The sequence below is a fragment of the Aplysia californica genome, unplaced genomic scaffold, assembly GCF_000002075.1.
Source record: "Aplysia californica isolate F4 #8 unplaced genomic scaffold, AplCal3.0 scaffold00213, whole genome shotgun sequence".
NCBI lineage: Eukaryota > Metazoa > Mollusca > Gastropoda > Aplysiida > Aplysiidae > Aplysia > Aplysia californica.
In genome coordinates, this window is record NW_004797483.1 from 815,603 (window position 1) to 835,397 (window position 19,795).

General features: G+C 39.7%; 1 protein-coding gene across 1 annotated transcript in view; it reads right to left on the reverse strand.

The window, feature by feature from the left end:
• Positions 1–210: 210 nt before the first annotated feature.
• The window catches only part of LOC101852180, a 63,591-nt gene continuing 44,006 nt past the window's right edge, over positions 211–19,795 (reverse strand). Inside the window, exons 20-28 of the mRNA XM_005099438.3 lie at positions 19,302–19,450; positions 17,112–17,175; positions 14,958–15,074; positions 13,170–13,847; positions 12,506–12,732; positions 7,950–8,030; positions 4,937–5,070; positions 3,929–4,080; positions 211–2,384 (exon numbers count right to left, since the gene is read on the reverse strand). Coding sequence (XP_005099495.1) covers positions 2,236–2,384; positions 3,929–4,080; positions 4,937–5,070; positions 7,950–8,030; positions 12,506–12,732; positions 13,170–13,847; positions 14,958–15,074; positions 17,112–17,175; positions 19,302–19,450 — 1,751 coding nt within the window. The 3' untranslated portion in view covers positions 211–2,235. The remainder of the gene's footprint in view (positions 2,385–3,928; positions 4,081–4,936; positions 5,071–7,949; positions 8,031–12,505; positions 12,733–13,169; positions 13,848–14,957; positions 15,075–17,111; positions 17,176–19,301; positions 19,451–19,795) is intronic.

The following is a 19,795-nucleotide window of genomic DNA, read 5'->3' on the forward strand; positions in this document are numbered from 1 at the left end:
TTTATCCCTGTCCCACTGATGAGACAGAAGTGGGGGCGACGGGAGACAAAAGCCCCAGCCCCTCATCCCCCACTACAAGAAACAACCAACACCGGTTCATTATCAACAAATCTGGACACATTAGTGAGGATTGAGTTTTTAAAAATATCTTTTAACACACACGTTTATTCAAGACAAGACCTAGCCAATAAAGAAGTCAATCCATGACAACTCGATCCACAGAAAAAGTTTTTTTTTTAATACGTAAGTTGGAGATTCAAACAAGAATCACCTGCAACATAGCCATTCATTGAGCAATGCTTAACAATAGACTGGAAGACCAAAAGCCCATGTTCGTGGCATTTTAATGCGATAGATAAAACCGGAACCTGAAACAGCCTACAACACAAGGGCTGAAAGTATCATTTGTAATTTAAGTAACCTATACAAAAATAAAAGTGAATGTAGTTCTCTGCATACAGAACCTCTTTGTAATAACATTACTCCAGCATTCAACACCACCACAAGAGGTTCTGAAATTCGATATGTACAGATAGAGTATAAAAAGCAAGAACTAAGACAAAATACATTTTAACAAGTTGGTATCACCAAATCTAACAAAAATGATGATACTAATATCTACGTAACTATTAATAACACAACGTAGGAAGCAGCCCAACCTTCACAAGAGGTGGCACATGCTCTCAGTCACAGTTTCTCTAACTAAAAGAACATTGAAGTGAGAGAAAAAAACAAGCACACACACGGCATGAAACATATCCACTTACTGGCACAGACTTGATTAGTTAGTTTGAACACAAATTGCTTGATCATGAATCATATTTACAAAAATGCACGCACAAATCAAGATGTAGAAGAACAATAATACTCTTAAAAGCATTGTGAACAAAAAACACAGACGAACCACTGTATCAGCTCAGCATTTTTGCTTCCTGCATCTGTGAAAGTTTGGTCACGACCTGGGAGCATACAAATATTACAGAGAAGTCTACTACAAAACTCCGCAACCTTATGCAGTAACCTGATAATCAACTTTCAACAACAACAAAAAAAATTCATTTCTAAGTATGGCTTTAACCTCATTCTTTTTTTTATTTTTTTTTCTTTTGGGGGGAAGGAAGGAGGAGGTGCAACGGGCGTATATCTTCTGGTTTGAAAAAATAAACCACCATTGTTTTTGTTTGACTTCACAGAACCTAAAAAAAAAGAATACTGTATGAAGAAAAGCAGAAAGAAACGATTATCTCAACAATTCTCTATATTTGTTTATCAGTTTTATTTATTGGGCTACAGACCCATCACCTACTCTCACAGACCAGACAACACACCATATAACAGGCCGCAAAATTACAGTTTTTAGGACAGTCTATCTGACTGAAGACTGAGAGAAATTCTCTCTGATCCCATCAATCATTTTCATTATTTCAGAACCATAAAAGTGTTGTTGTTTTTTTTCTTCTTCTTCTTCTTGTTATGTACCCTACATCTACATAACATATTCCACTGGCAAATATTGAAAACGATTTCTGGAGAAATTTTAGACTCCACCTGTCATTGCCCACCAACTTTGACATATCTTAAGATAAAACTAGTTGAGGCATTCAATATATGCAAACTTTGAATAGCGGCGTAACAACACAATGGAAGGACATATCGTTCTCAATGTAGACAGAACACACTTGATTACGATGTTTGTCTCAATTTGTAGATACTTCCATAATGAAAATCAACATTGTCTCCTTTCACTCACAAGTGATCTTTGACCCTGGGCTCCCGTTGTTCAAAAATTACAAAGCAAGAAAACTGAATATCATAACAATTTGCCATATTTGCGTAGTAGAACTGCGCACATTTGTACATATTTTGTAAGAGAAGGAATATACATTGATATGTAAATATTTTGTAAAATACGACTACTTTATACACTCTAGCCAGTACAGTAAAATTGTTCTTGAAGTTACATCAAAGAAAAAGAAAAGGTGAGAATTTTTTTTGTAGAAAAAGAGTAGTACTTTGATTATGGACTGTATCTTCCTCAGAAGACATAATTTTCCCCACGAAGAACAATATGAATGAAATAGAACTTCGCTAGCTGTCACTGTACACATGCAACATCTACAACAAATGTAACGGGCTTTGTACTCAAAAACCGTTTAATGAGCAGAAGAATCCAGGATCCCTTTCTTCCCTTTAACGAAGCAGAGAGAAACCGTTAGCCTTGCTCTAGAAATTTCTCTATGTCAAGCTGTGTAGAGTGATCCCGGCCCGTTGTCGGACTGAGTCCGGGCTCCGCAAGGGAGAGCTGGGAGAGTTGGCCATTTCTTCATCGTACTGCCTTTTTATTTCCGCAAACTGACCACCTGACCATGTTTTTCTTCGTTCCGCTGAAAAAAGAAAAGAAAAAGACAAAAGTGTTATTTGAGGTTTTTGTTGTTTCTTCAACCTTGTAATCTCTGTAATCTTAACATGGAGCCTGAGACTTTTTTGGTTCGTTTTGTTTTGTTTCAGTAAGCGTTTTTAAGGAACTTGCAACACAATACATCATATAAGTGTCGAAGATTAGAGGTGCAACAAGAGAGTAACAAATACAAAAATAAGAAAGAGGAGAAATAAGGACGATAGATGTTCGATAGGAAAGGAGTAAAACCACACCAATGCACCGCCAACCACCCACAGCCTGATATGAAGTCACGAGCCATATAGTGATGGGGTATACAAGTATAATTAACAGCCGACTGGGAACCAATCATTTACTTTCTGGGAGTCTGTTTCTTGCTAGATCAACATAAAAAGAGAAAGAAAATAAAGCAAACACAGCCTTGTCTACGTACACATACAGTATACACAAGACAGGAAGGATAATAATCAGAAAAATTAAACGGGTATTAAAATAACTAAAAGGGTTATCAGAAATCTAAAGCAGTTCTTTAAAAAAACCCTTACTAAAAACAGTTATCAGAAAACTTAAACGGTACCATAATAAAATAACTAAAAAGACTGAAAGAAAAACTAAATCTATGACATTTTTCTGAAAATTTTAACAAAGAGTCATCTGAAAATTTTAAAACTAAAACTGTCGTGGGAAAACAGCGCTTTGAGCCCTGACCTCCTGAGGCTATTGTGCCCCTCTACCTGGGCTCCTGAGCAATATATTACTAACATTACTAAGATCATCAGAATCACATTCCATATCCCACTCAAGGTAGTCCTCGTTATTACCAGTATACAATTCAGAAAGATCTTCAGAATAATTTTTAAAAACATCCTGTGTAGTAAACACGGTTTCCTGTGTGCGTTTTGTCCCAGATGGGCCGAGTTGAGGATAGAGTCTTGCTTACCAGTGTACTGGTGGCAAGGCATACAGGCAGTTTTACACGCAAACAGTGGGTTTTTTTGGGTAAAAAAAAAAAAAATAATAGAGGGCTTTACGGAGCTCGCAACTGCATAAGGTCATATGAGCGCCAAGGGGTGGATGTCAACAGAGAAGTCCTTACAGGGAATCAGACTTATTTTGCTCACCTCTCTAGCTTCAACAGCACAAAATCTGCTTCGACTATCAAGGCACCCCAAAAACAGCAGGTCACAAGAGAGTGACAAACATACAAAAGAAGTAGAGGAAAAATGACAATAGTAAGGATTAGGAAAGAAAAAGCAGCAGTTCCCTGTTGCAGATCAGGCACAGTTATGAGTGTGACATGAATCAGCCCATTTACAATTCTACTGTGCTTGAACGAGAAATGTCACCCTTTTGGGAATGGCCTAAAGACACTACAGTCAGTGGCACTACCCCGGGGTGCGTAACCAGTGTACCCGTGGCTAAGCATACAGGCAGTTTTTACACGCCACCAGAGTACTGGTGGCTAGGGCTTAAAGGGTAAAAAGAAGAAACGGTAATCCCAAGACAACACCAGCCACCACGACGACCTACCTGCTTGTTTCTTGGTCTGCTGAGTGACCTGTTTGGCCAGTTGCTGACTGAGGGCCAGGAAGTGAGCCCGCTCCTTCTTCTCCTGCTGGACACGGGAGTGGACCTCACCAGACTCCAGCTGACTGATGTCTGGCTGCGACATGGACAGAACACTGTGGACAGGACATGGTAAAGTCAAGTTGTTGTTGTTGTACTGCATCTTATTTAGAGCCTCTTTTCTTCCATTCATCTCTCTCTTTTCTATACCTCTTTCTCTCTCTCTGTCTCTCTCTCTCTCCTCACTCCTTTCTGTCTTTCTTCTCTATTTTTCTCTTCTTTCTTATCTCTTTCTCTCTCTTCCTCTCTCTCTCTCTCTTTCTCTCTCTCTCTCTTCCTCTCTCTCTCTCTCTCTCTTTTCCTCTCCCTCTCTCTCCCATCTCTCTCTCCAACTTCTCTCTCTCGCCCACCTTGTCTCTCCCCTCTATATTTCTCTAGTAAGGCTCCAGACAGGACAACTGTGACAACTGAAAGAACCAAACAACACAGACCACACCGCTGGTACCTATCAACCACCTGCTCACTTTGGAGATGTTGAACCCACCATACGCAAAGACTGATGCACCACCAATAGTTGTTTGTTTTTTTCCAACTGACCCAACTGTTCAGTCTTTTACAAGAAGCACAAACAACAAAGGTTACTTTAAGTAACACACTAATAACATTTACACATGTCCATAGAGTGTTGTTAAGTTCATAACGTGACGTGCATATCATCAACGATTGTGTTGTGATGGTATGAATGTCAGCTTATGTGTCACCATTTCGACTGTATGAATGCAGTTTTATTCACTTATATTTTGTGTTACCATGAAGGTATCAAAAAGTGCCTAAAGCTTTCTTGTACAGGAGTGGGCCCTACAGAAACCATCTGCATTATTACTTTGATTAAAAAACATGGACTCAGTTACTCCTGCTGGAACAAAGACAAAGTAGGCTAAATCTTATCTGGCTCTTATCTCTACCACGAACCTCTGTGAAGTGAGCAATCTCTTAATCTTCTCAGCCTTCTCCTGCCTCCGAGCCTCGTCCTCCGCCGTCAGCTGCTCCGCGTCTGCCTCAGCATCGTAGCGCTCCGGGATTAGAACCTTGTCTGGCACATACAGCTGCAATGACCAATCAAATTGTCATACTGCAGGCATTGGCCAATCAAACTGTCATACTATAAGCAATGACCAATCAAATTGTCACACTACAGGCAATGGCCAATTAAACTGTTATACTGTAATTCGGACATTTCAGATTTTTTTCACCCCCTCCTGCCCACCCAGCAGTAATGGGTACCTGACTTTGAGTTGGGGAAGTAAAGGCGGCGTGGAAAGGAACTGGCCACCCTACCACAATTTGCCGTAGGCCCAGGAAGTTGTCTCACTAACTAGGCAATCCCCAATGTACGGATCGGAAGTGGGAACAGCTTTACATTTTTTTTTACTGTAAGCAATAACCATTCAAATTGACATGCTACAGGCAATGACCAATCAAATTTCTTCATCATTCACAATGACCAATAAAATTGTCCGTTTGAAGTAAACGACCAATCACATAGAGACATTAGTATCAGAGACCAATCAAATCAACACATTGTGGGAAAGAGGACAACAAAGACTAGACAATGCAGATAGAAACCAATCCAATATCTGTGGTCAGAAGGAGTCACGACATTTTGTCAACATTCTAAAGCACTTACAGGGTGAGCAGTTACTCTGTTTGTTTTTGTAAAGTGTTTTACTGCGCTCGCAACTACATGAGGTCATGTGAGCGCGCGGGACACACCTAATATTTTCAGTGGGTAGGAAATTTTGAATTTTGCCCGGGTGGCGGCCGAAGCCAACTCTTATCGATTTTAGACCACCAAGAGATCTTTAACGGGCGCAACTTGCACACGGGCCCTCCCAGATTTTTCGCCTTTGTCCGAGAAGGCTAGGTGTAGATCTTTCCTACCAGAAGATCAGGGGTGTGGCAGAAAGACAGCAGTAAGGAGGAGCCAAGGAGTAGCAGTAGAAAGGCTGCAGAAAGACTCAGGAGCCCAGAGGAGGGGGCAAAGGAGGTGAGGGGGTGGGGGCAGAAAGTGGAATTGAAAGCAGACAACAGAATATTGCTAGAGAGCAGGAAAGGAGGTGAAAGGAGACAATTTTAGAGAAGAAAATTTTTTGGTCGCTACCCGGATTCGAACCCGGGACCTTTCAATGAGAGGCTAACACCTTAACCTCTAGGCAACGAGAGCCCCTGCAGTTACTCTGACAGGAAGGAAGACGTTTGTTTTTAGTTTTAGTACGAGTTTTACAGCATTTGCTCTACAAACGAGTCACATAAAGGCTGAAGATTAGAGGCATTACGTAAGAGAAACATATGACAAAAAAAACAGGAGGAAAGATTATAAGAACAAGGAGCAAACTGGATTTGGAAATTTGCTGAAAAGCAGAAAGAGACTATTAAGATTGAGAAATAATAGGAGAAGTAAGCACAAATTGAAATTGACTTAGAATTATCAAAATCATGCGCAATCACACTTTCATGGCAAAAACACTAACAAAAAAATATTTTGCAGTTCTATCCAAAAAAACTCAATTGTTTAAAGTAGTATTGCCAGTTTCTCATTGGTCAAAAAGACATCCTTTCAACTACCATGGCAGACCAACAGAATGAGATTATTCATATTTTAAGAACAGTTAATGAAAAAGAAAAAGAGATAAACAAGCAAGCTAAATTAGAGTAAAAATTCAAACCAGCTGTCAACATGAGCTTTGACATCTAAACATACCCTCATTTTCACTTTATTTGACACAATTTTTGGATTATCAGCTCATTCTCTATCTGACAAACACATTTAACCACTTTTGAAAAAAAGAATTTTTCATACACATCACAACATTACAGAAGAAATCAGAACCATTCTACGATTCCCCAGCTAGTTCTGATGTGAAAAAGCAACTGAAGGCTCTTCAGATCAAAATGCAACACAGCTACCTATTTTGCCCTACTTTCCTACTGGAGTTGATGGTTTACCTGCTCTCACATTTCGTTGAGCAGATTACACACTTTTCGAAACTGCTCCTTAGCATCTTTACTGACCAAAGTGTCTTCAGTCTTGAGTGGTGACCAATTCAATACAAATTTCTAATGATTGTTTGCCTTTGTTTAGTTAAAGTTTTACGGCACTCGCTACACAATAAGGCCAAATAAATGCCAAAGATTAGAAGTGTTACAAGAGAGTAACAAACACAAAATGAAAGAGAGAAAATAACGAAAGGTGTTTGACGGGAAAGATGGAGCAAACCACACCAGAGCACCCGCCAACCACCCACATCATTGGCCATAAACAATTAAATGATTGACTATAAAATGTAAATATGTGATGTTCCCACTGACACAATTTACATATTTTAGGACGAGCCTGCTTGTCAAGGTCAAAGAACACAGACCGATTGGGTTAGAACTAGAACATCCCAGCAGACAGAGGAGATATTAAATAAAATAACTTCTCAACACAAGAATCAAACTTCCGTCTTCTGTGTGCAACTGCCAAGATCTAAACCATTACACAAAACAGAATGGACAGAAGAAATACTTCAGGTTTACAGACTTATTCTTCCTCAACTGTCTTGGACATGCTCAACATGCAATGGAGTTTCACAGTTCTCCCTCCTCATCTGAAAAGACTTTAAGTACTCATTCCCACCTATGCTAAGCTCAGAACCTAATCTGTTGCATAGCTTTGAAGGCAATGTTGCCAATTAGATTGCCATATTATAAGCAATGACAAATCATTGAAAAAAAAGGAAGAAAAAGCCCCAAACCATCCACTGATCATGCCAGCATGAACGGAACACCAAACCAGACACTTTCACATAAGAGGCATGCACTTTACTCCTAAAATAACAATTCCACACCCAGCCCCCACAAATCCAAAAGGACCCACCTCATTCCCCCATCAAATCCACAAGGAAAACTACCACCCCATCCCGGAAAGAGTAAAACTACTTACAATCTCCCTGTCAATGGTGTCTTCATCAATGCCGTCAACATGAGTCTGCGAGCTCTTCACAATGTCGGGAACATCATCAATCTGCACCGACCGATGACGGCACAGACACGAGCCCAACACACAGCATTCAGGGACAGAGGCACGCATGCGAGGGAGATACAAAAAAGGGCAAAGATGTATGAGCAACTGATTAGTAGGCAGCAAGGGAAAACAAATTGAAGGGGTTAAAGTGCAAAAAGGTCAAGTCTCAGTATCATAAAGAGCCACATGTAAAACACATCAGAGATCAAGGTTTGCCATACATTTCTTTGTTTGGATGCTCAAAAAAAAAAAAAGGCTATATTATCATATTATCCTGATCTTGTTTTCCTAAATATCTTGGGTATGTCTGACGTCTGCTCACCTCATCCAGAATATCACTGGAGTTATACAGTTATGCTTCAACTTTGTAACTGGTTTCCTAAAAATTTTTCAACATGCACACAAGAAAATATAGTATTTCTGGGGGGAAAAAAACCCAGTCTGTCCAAACGTAATATATAGTCGAAATTGCCCAAGCTAGCCACCTATTACTGAGAGAAAAGTAGTTATCTTAGACAGGTGCAAGTTTTAGTTTAAGCTTTAGTAAGTGTTTTACAGCATTTGCAAAACAATAAGGTCATATGAGTGCCGAAGATTAGAGGTGTTACAAGAGAGTAACAAACACAAAAAAGGAGAGGAGATAAAAACGATAGACATTTGCTAGAAAAGAAGAAGCAAACCACACTAGAGCACCCACCAACTATCCACAAGTTTTAGACAGTGTCATTATGGTATAGAAAAAACACAAGGAGGGATGTGGGAAGTGACCCTTTGGACAGGTGACCGTCTTGGACAGGTGGCTGTTAGGGCAGGTTTGACTGTAACCTACATCAGGAGCACAATATGGATGTCCACCCAATAAGCAAAATATAACACCGGAAAAAAAAAACCACTTTTAAACTGTATTACACGAAAAGCTACAGTACCAGAATAAGGCATGTTGTTCTGCCTAAAGAAGAAATGACCAGTTCTCTGGCAAAGTTACTTTGTTTGTGACAAACGTAAAACCACAAAAAAGACAAAATTCAAAGAGCAAATAGTGTTTTTTAAAAACCCAGTGCTTACGCTTTTTGGGGTTTTTTTTTTAAATGTCAGACAACACAACTCCGAGAGAGAAAATGTATTGTCCTATTGAAATCTTCGTAAAGTCATCTAACATAATTTGTGCTTGGGAAAAGGTCTAAAACCACCTTAAAAGAAATGCATGGTGATGGAACCACAGACAGACACATACTAAACAAATAACTAAGAAAAGAATAGAACTGTATGAAATCTGCCTGTTTTTATATTTAAAGATGCTGCATTCTTTTAATCTGCTGTAAGAATTTTCACAAATACAGACATATTAATTCTAATTGAGAATACAGGCAACTTTTACATATTCTGTTATTAAAGATAGAAAGAGGGGAAATAACCCATTCAGTTGTTCTCTTGTATTTAAAAAAAAAGGAACATGTCTCCTTTCATTTGGTCTTTACACAGACTACAAAAGAGCATGGGGAGAATATTATTCAAGAGCGTACTGTTTCCATTAGTCCTTCAAACACTCATAACCACAAAAATTTTGTAAGAATTTGCAGTCATAGATGCCAGTCATAGATGTCTTATAGCCCCTGCGACACAATTACGATCATTCAGGAGGTGGGCTGCTTCCACCCCGCTTGTTATATAACTGTATAAAGTAACGTATTATAAGTCTTTGAATTTCCAAGCTGATGCATGGATTCACCCAACCCCTCATGCCAACAACATCGAATTAACAAAACACCTAGGGTGCTACTTATCCCTTTGAAACACTCAACTAAATATTTATTAACCGATCACTTAAATCACAAATATTTGGACCTGTGGTTGGAGTAAAGCAGAAGTAAATAATGCACGTGAACATGACAAACATGCTTCTCCGCATAAATGTTCATGCATGCTATTCCAATAATGAGAGCATTGTACCCCTAGCTGATAATCAGAGGATCTATTTATTACTCCTCAACCATAGAATTACAGACTGTAATACACTGGGGGGGTACTGCTTCAAATAACGACTAATCTGAGATCAAATAAATAGAAACAGATATATAATAACCGACTTGCAACAAATGACACAGTGACACTTGAACAGCGGTGTTATAGCACTGTGTGTGAAACATGCAAACACTTACATCATACAGTAGTTATATTTCAGAATATACAAGGCCAGTTTTTTTCTTATTTTAGTCTTTGTACACATACATATGGGAACCACAAGGTACTTCACAATACGATCTCTGAAAATCTCATGCTGTTGAGTGAGGTACAGGAGACATAGTGCTGAACACAGGGCATGATCAAGGGTTCACAATATGGACAATCTTTGTTCACCTCAAGACAAATGTGCGGTGATCTTGTAGTACAACCACAGCAAACACTTATAATTCCAAATAAATGTATATAGATTCCCATTTCCCCTGACTCAGACACTCTATCTGTCTGTCTGTCTCTCTCTATCTGTCCCTGTGTCTGTCTCTCTTTCTTTCTTTCTCTATAACTCTCTCCAACAACCCCCCCTCCCCCCCTCATCTTTCTGACAAACTCTCAGATGACACATCACTTAATATTCCAAAATTAAAAATTGCAGTGTCATGAAAACACAATTAAGTTCAGGATCTGCTTCCTGTTCCCATCAATGACATCACCGTCTTCTATCATAAATAAAACATTCACTGCACGTACTGCCTCACTGCACCTACTGCCTCACTGCACCTACTGCCTCACTGCACGTACTGCCTCACTGCACCTACTGCCTCACTGCACCTACTGCCTCACTGCACCTACTGCCTCACTGCACCTACTGCCCTCCATTTTCCCACTGCTTTACTTTTTTGCTTCTTACTGAAAAAAAGAGACATTAGTATTGGTTGTTTTTAGTTTACTTTTAGTAAGAGTTTTACGCCACTTGCCATACAATACGGTCAAACACGTGACAAAGATTAGATGCGTTACAAAAGAGTAACAAACACAAAAAAGGAGGAGAGATAAGGACGATAGATGTTTGATAGTAAAGAAAAGAAAGAGCAAACCACACCAGAGCACCCACCAACCACCAGCTTGGTTGCTTTAACAAACTTTCCAAAACGTACACTTAGGATTAAGTAAGCACAGCAAATTTCATGAGAGCAACAATATTAACATTTATCAAGCCAGCAATATACCGATACAAGTATCGTCAACAAGGGGTACTGAAATATCTCCCATACTGTTTACGTCTTTGCCCATTCTCCTAGTAGTGATATAAAAGATACTAGTGACATCTTGGTACAGGGATAACTTTCATGCAGTCTGTCTCTTACCATGAACAGGCGATACAACAACGCCTTGACAGGGGAGAGAAGCACGCACAACATTTAAAACACAATATTGTTTCTTTTCTGTGTGGTAATATTTCTTTTGTTTTTGTTGTTGAACAACATCCACAAATGACTTGAGAGAAAAAAACGAATATGTTGTGCACATTACGGCTGGATCGACGCCTGAAACTGAAAACAAAGTTTTTTTGTTTGTTATTGAGACGACCCCAACGTGCCGATCCCATCCGTAATGGGCACCCCGTATAAAGGCTTGCCAACTTTTTCAAAACTCAATCAGGGATATCCAAAGTTCTAACATCAGATTAAGTGACAACAAACAAAATTACATCTAGTAGGAATGGATTTAGAGCAGTGTGTGTGATGAGGTTGTGGATAATTCCTCAGCACAACTATGCGCAGAAATATGAGACAGTCCAAGGAAAATTGGGACAGTTGGCAAGCCTGAGACTAAGACATTCATTCTGACAACAGTGGGTCACACCAAGCTGGTAAAAAACTAATGACAACAAGGAAACAGGGCTTGTAGCAGAGTTAAGCTTTAGGAAGAACTGGCAAAAAGGCTGTCACAATACACCAGGAACAGATAAGAGAAAAGAACAAAGAACAGAGAAGGCAGAAGTAGACAAAACAGATTAGAGAGAAGAGCACCCATCTACCTTCCACTTAATTAGTCATCACACATGGTGGAAATTTCCCCATAAGTTACCCCAAATATCTTGTTAACAAATACAAATGCAGACAAAATTTATCCATGTAAGACTGGTAGAAAGAAACATATCTTTTATATCTCTTTCTGTCACGGCTATCTCTGTTTCACACACACACACACACACACACACACACACACACACACACACACACACACATACGCACACGCACACACACACACACACACACACTCATCCACCCTCATCCACACACCGCAACCCACCCCGTCACACCCCACTCACACATATCCATGCACCCACACAATCACCAACACATCCACAAACACACAAACACCCACACGACCCACCCGAACACACATACTCCTTGTTTTGTTTTTCACAAGTCCTAGTCTACAGACAACTTTCCCACATAACACACAAGGCTTTGTGATCTACAACAGTAACAAAACCGCCCACTGCTCACCGATCGGTTGAGGATGAGATCTCCAGCCGTGCTGTGCAGTGTCGGGTGCATGAAGGAGGAGCCTTCCATCTTAACAGGCTGGCTACTGGAGATGGTCGGGAATCGTCCGCGTGAGTTTCTCTTCATATTAAACAAATCACTGTCAATCTCGGCAGATGGTTTTGACCACGGTCTGGGAACATACGCTCGAGAATGTCCGTTGTCAAGATTATTGACTTTTGTAGATGCTGTGGAAGAGTCAAAAAGTGGACAGTAATTCTGCTGCTCTTATTGACATTAAGTCCCTACCACATACTATGTAGGTCATTGTGAAGGTGGAGCATAATTTGTCCTATAAACACCACAGGCTGAAAGGATATGCTCCATGAAGAAGAAGAAAAATAATTCAGACCTGACTAACACTCGAGCCTCTAACTTTCATGCAGCAGATCAGGTATGCAAGCTACAATCACAAATGTAGGACCTTTTTCATGAACTAACAATACAAAATTTTTAGTGATTTTAGTGCTGTAATTTTTTGAAAATATTCAACTCCCAAATTCTTACAATTCAAATTATTTAGGAAATGAGATGCTTTGATCCTATTCATCAGAAAGGAGCATAAAAACTGTTTAAAAGTAAGAAAACTTCAGCCACACGCAAACCGTCATCACATCAGACTTACCAGACCCTGAGTCCAGCCCTGTGTTGTGTGAGGAGTAAACATCATTAGCCACCGTAGAGGTCATCATGGGGTCACTCACTCCTCCGAGATCACTGACCGCCCTCTGGTGAGCGAAGAACGGCTTGGCGTGGAACTCTCCCGAGCTCAGCTGATGAGCACTGCCAAAACTGTTCAAAGGAAGGTCACTCTCGTACGCACTCCGCATGTACGGATTCTCATTCACATACGGATTGATCTCCTCCTTGTCCTTGCCAACCTGGCTGTTCATGAAACCGTCAGAATTATCGTTGAGAATCTCCTCACTGCGGTAGTTCCTGTCTAAATTACTGTCAGGTTTCGTCATTACATCTCCCGCACCAAACCGAGAGTCTGGATCTGTGTTGAGGGCTAGCTCACTGCGGAACGGCCTTGATGACTTGTCTTGGTATGGAGTGAACGGCTTCGGCGCCATCAGGATAATAGAAGAGCGACGAGAGCTGGAAGCTGATTGGCTGTCTGGCAGCGCTGGAACAGAGCCATAGCGAGGCAAGTTCTCATAGAGAGGATGTGCGCTGTTCTCAAACTGCCCCCCGGGTGCAGCTGTTGCGTGGTTATTGTTCAGACTTGAATTGACGGGGATGCGTGCATGGATGATGGAGCTCACCTCGTTATCCACATTGCTCACTCGCAATTTGATTTCTGGATTTTTGTTTAAAAAGAAGAAAGTTATATTTCATCACTCTAAAGAATACTGTATGTAATTCTTCTCCCCCCCCCCCCCCCCCTCCCCCCTCAAATAAAAAAAAGTTTTAATAATCCTCACAATTCAGATCATTTAAGTAGTAAGCTGATTCAACCCTGCCTGCCTAGGCCAACCTGGGCTGTGGGGGGCAGATCCCAGATTTAAAACACAAGAACTCGACAAATTGTCTTACCCATGTTACAACCATATTCACATCATTTTAGTTCACGAGAGCATAAGTATTTATTAGTAGAATTAGAAAGAGTTTTACGGCATTTGCAACACAATAGGGTCATATACCTGCTGAAAATTAGAGGTGTTACAAGAGAGTAACAAACCCAAAATAGAAGGAGGGGAGACAAGGACGATAGATGTTTGATAGGAAATATGAAGCAAACCACACCAGAGTACCTGCCAACCGCCCACAAGTATTTATTATACCACAGAGACCATATGAGATTATTATATAACAATGTTTACTCAAACATCCCTTTAAAAAGAAGACCTGAACTTTGACTAAAACTGGGGGGGGGGGGCAACAAAAATCACAAAAGAGTTAGAGGGAACAAACATTGTTCACTTGTCAAAGTCTAAAAATGTTTATAACAGTGATGCCTTCAAGCAAAGGGTAACATTTCTAATATTTCATAAACTTCCAAAAAATGACACACAGAATTAAAAATATCTCACACAACACAGACTTTTTTTTTGTTTTGTTTTTTTTAGTAGAAGTTTTACAGCGCTCGAAACGGCATAAGGTCATATGAGTGCCAGAAGATTAGAGGTGTTACAAGAGAGTAATAAACATAAAAAAAGAAGAGGGGGAGATAAGGATGATAGATGTCCAATAGGAAAGAATAAGCAAACCACACCGGAGCACCAGCCAACCACCCATCCACAGACTTTAAAAAATAAACCATCTCAAAGAAAAGGGGACAACTTCTTATATCCCTTCACACTTTTTAAAATACAACACCAAGTATAAAAGGGAGAAATTTCTCATTTTCCAGATACAAAAACAAATATGACATCTCAAAGAAAAAACCCCCAAGAAATGCACTCCCCACCTTCTCCAAACTCCTCGTCATCTCTGCGGCTGTGTTTCTCCCTCTCCTTGCGCTGCTCCGCCTGTCGCTTCACGTCTCTCACAGTCTGGCCCTTAGGCTTGTCCCTGGGCATCAGTCCTAAGGTTACAGAGACACACAGCATGTTATATTTTAATAGCTGCTTAGATATAATATACTTAATCACTTGCATACACATGGTATATATGTATGCAAAAACAAATAAGCATACACACGCAAACATGCATACAAACACACACAACAAAAAAGAAAAAAAAAAAACTAATTCAAATGAATACATACACTGACCAACACATCACACACACACACACACACACACACAAATACAAACACACACGCGCGCACACGCACGCAAGCACGTACGCACGCACATGCACACGCACACACTCATACATGCACAAAAATATTAATTTTTCTTTTTCATTTACAAAGAAACACAATTACAGAGACATTTGTATGGTGTTGGGAAAAATAAAAAAATCAGACACACTTAACAAAGTGATAAAGGAGAAGGAAATATAACATTCCAGTCTCTTACCAACAATACAAAATCTTGTGTCAAGGTGTAATTCCCTAAACACACAGTTTATTGCATACCATACAATAAAACAGTTTCCGTTTAAAACTTCATTTCTTTACAAAAGCCTTCAGGCATTGAAAATATCTTACTTTCTCACTCTACAATGAGTTTGGCTTTCATTTAAAAAAAAAAAAAAAAAAAACATTTTGTCTCTTACCAACAACACAAAATATTCGAGAAAAAAAAAATGTATCAACAAATACCTTACAAACCTTGCAAAACAGTCAAATTTAGCAATTTCTCGGAAAGACCTCACATTGCACTTGTCAGAAAAGGACTAAGAACACAGAGAGAATTAAGAGCACAGAGACAGCCATCCAGAGGTGCCAACTGTTTACGAACAAAAATCCAAAACTTTTTTTACCTGATCAAGATGAAAACATGTGTGCTAGGATTTTTATCAATACTACTTTAAGTCGATCAGCCTACTCAGGCAATTTCAGAAGTGCTGACTTCCAGATTTATCCCAAATATCGGCACCTCTGGCAAATGCACGCAGTTAACTTATCACAACAAAGCTAGCAGTACATGCTCAAACAAATTTATCAATGCAACACGAGGAAAAGATCAATTAATACAACAAGCAAAGAGAACTTTATTCATTCTCAGTATTCTAAGCATTTTGTTTAAAGGGGAACAGTCTGTCTTATGTGTTATTCCTATAGTACATCATTTCTGACACAGTATTCATCCAAAAAACAGAACACGATTTCACTTCAGAACTTTTCTGCCTTTACAAAAGCCCTCCTGCATTGAAAATGAAATATTTCCATTTCCATCTTATTTCATCACTCTACAATGAGTGTGGTTTTAATTTAACACCCCCCCCCCCAAATCCACTAATGTTGAACATAACACTACACGGACAGTCAATAATCTTGTATCTCCAACCCAAGACTCACACCACCAACAATATCTCACTAGGCTAATCTAATTTTATATCTCATTCCTCCTAAAGACACACAGCATGACAGCCAGTTCAGCCCTCAAATGACACCACACAAAATATTATTTCTGTCTCTATAACTGTACCTTCAGTACCACATCTTACATTCAACTGAAAGATTTACCCAAAAATCCAGAACCTGGAAATGTCACCGATTTAGAGGAAATGACAAGTAACATTTGTATCATGTAAATTCTCACTCAACAGCATGCTCTAAGTACTTTACAGTCAATATTACACGCACATACTGTTCTGTAAACACTTAAGGCATTATCAACATAATTTAGATCATTGAAGAGACCGGCTGCTTTCACCCTACATGTCATGGCCAACTTGGGATAAAAACAATACTTCCTCAGTAGAATGACAGAGACTCTCAATAAAATATCTCTGCCATTACAGAATTAAATTCATGTCTTTTGAATGAAAAGTAAAAAAGCTTTATCTCACTGTAGAGCTGATATACTATGATGATATTAAATACAAGTAATTGTCCATTCAGATGTATTTGCAGAAAACAGCATTTTCACCCAAAAAAATTTACTCAGCGTTGACCGACACCCCCTGTCCATAACCCACTCCCCACCATCCAGAACCATGTGTTCCTCACCAAAAAATCGCTTGGTGTTCTCGTCGGCTCCGTCCATGTCCCAATCCTCCGAGGCGCTGGCGTTCTGAGCACACAGACAACGACGCGGGAGAGAGGGGGGAGAACAATGTTAGGACAACAGCAAGCAAAGAGCACTGAGGCCACACAGATGAGACGTTTGTTTTATTACGGCCAAGAGAAGCACATTACAACAATAACGATCATTCAGGGCAGGAAAAGAGCATGACAAGCATACAGAACAATGGATGGAAAGAAAAGAAGTAGGACCAATACTCACTCAGATGAGAAGAGTTGTAGTTCACATGGTAACATCTCAATTCAAGAGTTTATAGGAAGTTCACAATAACAGTAGCATTTCCACAAGAACATACAGATAACAGCAACAATAGAATTGATAGTTGTGAGGGTTTAATGCTCCTTTCAACACTGAAATGTATTTAAGAGGCGGGACCTCCAAAACTATGAACCCTTCTTGAAGGCCTATACCAATTATCAGGGTGAAAGAGGTAAATGATGATGATGAATGAGCTCCAAAATCGACGCCCATGTCCAATACAACCAAACCAAGTAGGTGAAGAGCTTTGAAAACTCAACCAACCCAAGTCCAAGAATGTCCCTTTTAGGTTTGACCCAGCGCCATCCACACCATGCCCAACATGATACCAACTGACCACATTAGCACTGGAAAGATGTAGAAGAAGCAGACCACAACAAAGTGACCACAACAAAGTGACCACAACCACCCACAAAGCACAAAGGGTGGCATTTATTCTTTTAGATGTTTTTTTTCTTGCTTTTTTTTTGTGGGGGAAAAATGTGAGCAATGCAATCGGGACCATATAGCACAGGAGAAAAGAAAGACAGCAAACAGGGAATACATATAGACTGGAAAGAAGTAAGACATACAAGTGACATCAGTCAAACACCCACTGTAAAGTCAGAGAGCAGAACAATATTTTCATACTGCCAACACAGCCGGGACAAACGAATGTCACAGTCAAGTGAAAATTGCAAACCAAGTACCTCCAAGTATAAGCTCATTTACATAGTATTTAACAAAAACCATCAATTTTTTAAACAAATATTTTGATAGCTAGATGTAAGACTTTGACAAGCACCATTTTGCAATATGGCATTTGATGGAATCACGCACCAAGCCATTGATTTGGGTTCATGAGTGCTCCAGTTTATTTCTTGAACTCTTGGGTGAGTTGCTCTACAAGAGGAAACTCAAAAAGTACTTCAATTTTACATTTCTCCCTTAAACAAATGAAATATTATCTCCGTGATAACAAACAGTTTGTGATTTTCACCTCGAGACATGCAGAGAGCATTGGCAACAGAAAGAAAGAACATCAAACATTCAAAAGGAGTTTGCATCCGCTGATTTCTGGGAAGTAAGTCACTTTGCCATGCAGTAAACTACAATATTCAAAACATTCAATCTTTAAAAATATGTACTGAAAGCGCTTCAATACAACTTATATCTGATCCATCTCACCTGTTATAGTTCTGTCTAGAAGTCGTCGATGAAGATAACTTTGGCAAGTACACCACTGCTGGTTGAAACTCTCCACAGACAATGTTTCTACCCTTGTTTTTTTAAAATGTATTTGGTTTTTGTTCTCTCATAGCAGCTTTCAAAACAAAACTAAGCCTAAACCGACAGCAGTTCAATGAATTATTTCTCCTCACATTTCAATCTTCATGCTCGTGTTCATTAGAACGACTCAGATTTATGCACCTTGTTAGCAGTGTCCAGAAAAGGAGCGTTCCTGACACCATGACATTCTTCAACAAAAGCACAATCACTGAGACAAAATGGAGAGAGAGCAAAAATAAGATAGAAGGACAGAGAGAAAGAGGAAATGTGAGAGAGGTGTGGGAGTGGGAGAGAGGGAGGGGGCAGAGAGGGAGAGAAATAAACAGAGAGAGAGAGAGAGAGAGAGAGAGAGAGACAGACAGAGAGAGAGAGAGAGAGAGAGAGAGAGAGAGAGAGAGAGAGAGAGAGAGAGAGAGAGAGAGAGAGAGAGAGAGAGAGAGAGAGAGAGAGAGTCGAATAGAGAAACAGACAGACAGAGAGAAATTAATAAGGAAACAGACAGAGTGAAAGAGAAAGAGAAAGAACGAAAGAAATGAACCAGAACAGAGAGAGTGACAGACAGAGAGAGAACAAGAACATCATCCCACCTGTCTCTGGTGGTTGATGATGGGCATAGAGTTGTCTCCCTCCACAGAACCCGCCTCCAGCATCCCGGCCAAATCGATCTGTTCACCCGAGTCCAGATCTGTCTGCAAATATGTCCCTCCTCCTGTCTTTCTCTCCGCCTCTTCTCTATCTGCAAACATAGTAGATAAAAATATGTCAACATTGCAATTGACAAGAGACAGCCTAGAATGACACTTGCTTTCTTTGAAATTCTAGTTAACTTCTATAACTATGACATTCTGTTTGTATAACAGTGGACAATATACTCAGTTTATTTATTTTCAAATGACTTTCTTTTATCTCATCTTCGTGACTTTTTGCAAAAAGTCAATAAAATAATAGCGTAATGAGCAGAGTAATTTGTAGCACTAATTTCCATTAAAACAGCACGCTTTTAACACTAACAGTACCGAAGGCTCTTAGAGTGAAAAACCCTTAAGTCCTGCACCAGTTTAGAACACTGAAGCCATTGTAA